Source organism: Oncorhynchus keta, unplaced genomic scaffold (genome assembly GCF_023373465.1).
Source record: "Oncorhynchus keta strain PuntledgeMale-10-30-2019 unplaced genomic scaffold, Oket_V2 Un_scaffold_17573_pilon_pilon, whole genome shotgun sequence".
Lineage (NCBI taxonomy): Eukaryota > Metazoa > Chordata > Actinopteri > Salmoniformes > Salmonidae > Oncorhynchus > Oncorhynchus keta.
In genome coordinates, this window is record NW_026290825.1 from 775,100 (window position 1) to 779,467 (window position 4,368).

At 42.4% G+C, this 4,368-nt stretch overlaps 1 protein-coding gene across 1 annotated transcript in view; it reads right to left on the reverse strand.

The window, feature by feature from the left end:
- Nucleotides 1–835: 835 nt before the first annotated feature.
- Nucleotides 836–4,368, reverse strand: part of LOC127927765 (ras-related protein Rap-1b) — a 58,899-nt gene continuing 55,366 nt past the window's right edge. Inside the window, exons 6-7 of the mRNA XM_052514459.1 lie at nucleotides 2,688–2,803; nucleotides 836–1,402 (exon numbers count right to left, since the gene is read on the reverse strand). Coding sequence (XP_052370419.1) covers nucleotides 2,717–2,803 — 87 coding nt within the window. The 3' untranslated portion in view covers nucleotides 836–1,402; nucleotides 2,688–2,716. The remainder of the gene's footprint in view (nucleotides 1,403–2,687; nucleotides 2,804–4,368) is intronic.

Here is a 4,368-nt window from a genome sequence, read left to right on the forward strand (position 1 = left end):
GGGAAACCAATAGGGGAAACCAATAGGGGAAACCAATAGGGAAACCAATAGGGGAAACCAATAGGGAAACCAATAGGGGAAACCAATAGGGGAAACCAATAGGGAAACCAATAGGGGAAACCAATAGGGAAACCAATAGGGAAACCAATAGGGGAAACCAATAGGGAAACCAATAGGGGAAACCAATAGGGAAACCAATAGGGGAAACCAATAGGGGAAACCAATAGGGAAACCAATAGGGGAAACCAATAGGGAAACCAATAGGGAAACCAATAGGGAAACCCACAGGGAAACCAATAGGGAAACCAATAGGGAAACCATTGGGCTCTGGTCAAATATAATACATTTGGGTGCCATTTCAGACGTAAGAAAACCCAGGCAAGACATAGAAGGATGATTGGATAGTTATAGTTAGATTCTCCAGAAAGAAAGAAAACCCAGGCAAGACATAGAAGGATGATTGAATAGTTATAGTTAGATTCTCCAGAAAGAAAGAAAACCCAGGCAAGACATAGAAGGATGATTGGATAGTTATAGTTAGATTCTCCAGAAAGAAAGAAAACCCAGGCAAGACATAGAAGGATGATTGAATAGTTATAGTTAGATTCTCCAGAAAGAAAGAAAAACGCTATTTGAAGGCACCATCATCAGGCTAAAAGACAATATGATAGTTACTGAAAAAAACATTACTTTTTTTTCTTCTCTTTTTACACATATAATCATCACTGTTGTATCCACAGGTTTACTCCTCAAATAAAACTCAATAGCTGTCGCAGTAGAGCATCTCTCAGCAGAGACAAAACTAGTCATTTAAAATAAAAAATAAAAAGACAGAAAAAAGACAGAGAAATTATGTTGAATGATCGAAGGAAAATAAAACAAGTTAGAAAATAAACCCCCAGGAGCAAGTTTATCTGTATGAACTGAACTATATTAGGTGCCTCTTTGGGACTTTGGGTCTTTTTCTCTCTGGCTAATATAGAGGTGCTTAATAAATACCGCATCACCGTGGCAACGTGCACATTCTGGTTAGACATCCGTTTCTACGGCTACTGTCTCCGTTAGCAATAACACTGTGTGTTGGGGGATTGGGATTTTATTTTGGTTCATATTGACTGATTTACCTATTTACCTATTTACCCATTTCATTTTTCCATTTCAGTTTGATACAGTTGGAATATCTATATTTCTAAGTAGAAATCTTGTTCTCGTGACACTGGAGAGTGATAATGGTTAATCTGTGTGTAAAAACTGATGTATTGTAGCTTTGAATCCGTTGGTCGGTTTGTTTGTTGGTTGTTGATGTTAAAGGGGCGTCACCACACAGGAAAATCCATTCCATGTTAGGTTTTAGTAACGTCGGAATGCTGGCACTGCTGAGAGAGACAGCAGCAAATCAGACCTGAGAGAGAGAGAGAGAGAGGTGGGTAGAGAGAGAGAGAGAGAGAGAGAGGTGGGTAGAGAGAGAGAGAGAGAGAGAGAGGTGGGTAGAGAGAGAGAGAGAGAGAGAGGTGGGTAGAGAGAGAGAGAGAGAGAGAGAGGTGGGTAGAGAGAGAGAAAGAGAGGTGGGTAGAGAGAGAGAGAGTTGGGTAGAGAGAGAGAGAGAGAGAGAGAGAGAGGTGGGTAGAGAGAGAGAGAGAGAGAGAGGTGGGTAGAGAGAGAGAGAGAGAGAGAGAGAGAGAGAGAGAGAGAGAGAGAGGGGGGTAGAGAGAGAGAGAGGTGGGTAGAGAGAGAGAGAGAGAGAGAGAGAGAGAGAGAGAGAGAGAGAGAGAGAGAGAGAGAGAGAGGAGGGTGGGAGAGAGAGGTGGGTAGAGAGAGAGGTGGGTAGAGAGAGAGAGAAGGTGGGTAGAGAGAGAGAGAAGGTGGGTAGAGAGAGAGAGAAGGTGGGTAGAGAGAGAGAGAAGGTAGGTAGAGAGAGAGAAGGTGGGTAGTAGAGAGAGAGAGAGAGAGAAGGTGGGTAGATGGAGAGAGACAGGAATGAGAGAGAAAGAGAGAGGAGATGGATAAAGAGAGAGGAGGAGAAGAGAGAGAGAGAGAGAGAGAGAGAGAGAGAGAGAGAGAGAGAGGAGAGAGAGAGAGAGAGAGAGAGAGAGAGAGAGAGAGAGAGAGAGAGAGAGAGAGAGAGAGAGAGAGAGGAGGAGGGAGAGCGAGAGAGAAGGAGGAGAGAGAGAGAGAGAGAGAGAGGGAGGAGAGAGAGAGAGAGAGGGGAGAGAGAGAGAGGGAGAGAGAGAGAGAGGGGGAGAGAGAGAGAGAGAGAGAGAGAGAGAGAGAGAGAGAGAGAGAGAGAGAGGAGGGAGGAGAGAGAGAGAGAGAGAGAGAGAGAGAGAGAGAGGAGAGAGAGAGGAGAGAGAGAGAGACAGAGAGGAGAGAGAGGGGAGAGAGAGAGGAGAGAGAGAGAGGAGAGAGAGACAGAGAGGAGAGAGAGGGGAGAGAGAGAGGGAGAGAGAGAGAGAGAGAGAGAGAGAGAGAGAGAGAGAGAGAGAGAGAGAGGAGAGAGAGAGAGGAGAGAGAGAGAGGTATAGAGACATGAATGACACTTCTAACTGAACCATATGATGTCTCTTGATATGAGAGGGAGAAGTTCTTACTATATTCCTCAGGTTTAAGACAAGGAGGCCACAGCCAAATGCCTACAACTGTCTTTTCAATTAGGCAGTGGCATTCTGACTCCTACAAGTGGTTCTCACCTGGCTCAGTGCGACAGAGCAGCTGTGTATTAGAGGAGCTGACAGTTGGACTTTTTGCGTGTCTTCCCAGGTACTGGGGTTTTCCTGTTGATTTGCCTGACCAGGTCATAGAAGATCTGAAACACAGAGAGACACAACAATAGTTAGATACAAGTTAGCCATGGTAAATCTAATTTATCCTCTGCAGCAGAGGTAAATCGGGGCCTTGTTTTCCTGTGGCTGTCCTCGTGAGAGCCAGTTTCATCATAGCACTTGATGGTTTTTGCAACTGCACTTGAAGAAACTTTCAAAGTTCTTGAAATTTTCCAGATTGACTGACCTTCATGTCTTAAAGTAATGATGGACTGTCGTTTCTCTTTGCTTATTTGAGCTGTTCTTGCCATAATATGGACTTGGTCTTTTACCAAATAGGGCCTGTTAATTGAAATGCATTCCAGGTGACTAACTCATGAAGCTGGTTGAGAGAATTCCAAGAGTGTGCAAAGCTGTCATCAAGGCAAAGGGTGGCTATTTGAAGAATCTAAGATATAAAATATATATTTTTGTCTGCAACACTTAATTGGTTACTACATGATTCCATATGTGTTATTTCATAGTTTTGATGTCTTTACTGTTATTCTACAATGTAGAAAATAGTAAAAATAAAAACCCTTAATGAGTAGGTGTGTCCAAACTTTTGACTGGTACTGTATATTCTCAAAATGTTGCAGTCAAATATGAAGTATTTAAAACAAGAATGAAGTATCTTAGACAAGAATGAAGTATCTTAAGACTGTATGAACTATTTTAGACTATGTGAACTATTTTAGACTATGTGAAGTATCTTAGACTATGTGAAGTATCTTAGACTATGTGAAGTATCTTAGACAAGAATGAAGTATCTTAAGACTGTATGAACTATTTTAGACTATGTGAAGTATCTTAGACTATGTGAAGTATCTTAGACTATGTGAAGTATCTTAGACTATGTGAAGTATTTTAGACTATGTGAAGTATCTTAGACTATGTGAAGTATCTTAGACTATGTGAAGTATTTTAGACTATGTGAAGTATTTTAGACTATGTGAAGTATCTTAGACTATGTGAAGTATTTTAGACTATGTGAAGTATTTTAGACTATGTGAAGTATCTTAGTTTGACGAGGGGGTAACAGACAGTATGACTAGGGGGTAACAGACAGTATGACTAGGGGGTAACAGACAGTATAACTAGGGGGTAACAGACAGTATGACTAGGGGGTAACAGACAGTATGACTAGGGGGTAACAGACAGTATGACTAGGGGGTAACAGACAGTATGACTAGGGGGTAACAGACAGTATGACTAGGGGGTAACAGACAGTTTGACTAGGGGTAACAGACAGTATGACTAGGGGTAACAGACAGTATGACTAGGGGGTAACAGACAGTTTGACTAGGGGTAACAGACAGTATAACTAGGGGGTAACAGACAGTATGACTAGGGGTAACAGACAGTATGACTAGGGGTAACAGACAGTATGACTAGGGGTAGCAGACAGTATGACTAGGGGGTAACAGACAGTATGACTAGGGGTAACAGACAGTATGACTAGGGGTAACAGACAGTATGACTAGGGGGTAACAGACAGTATGACTAGGGGTAACAGACAGTATGACTAGGGGTAACAGACAGTATAACTAGGGGTAACAGACAGTATGAC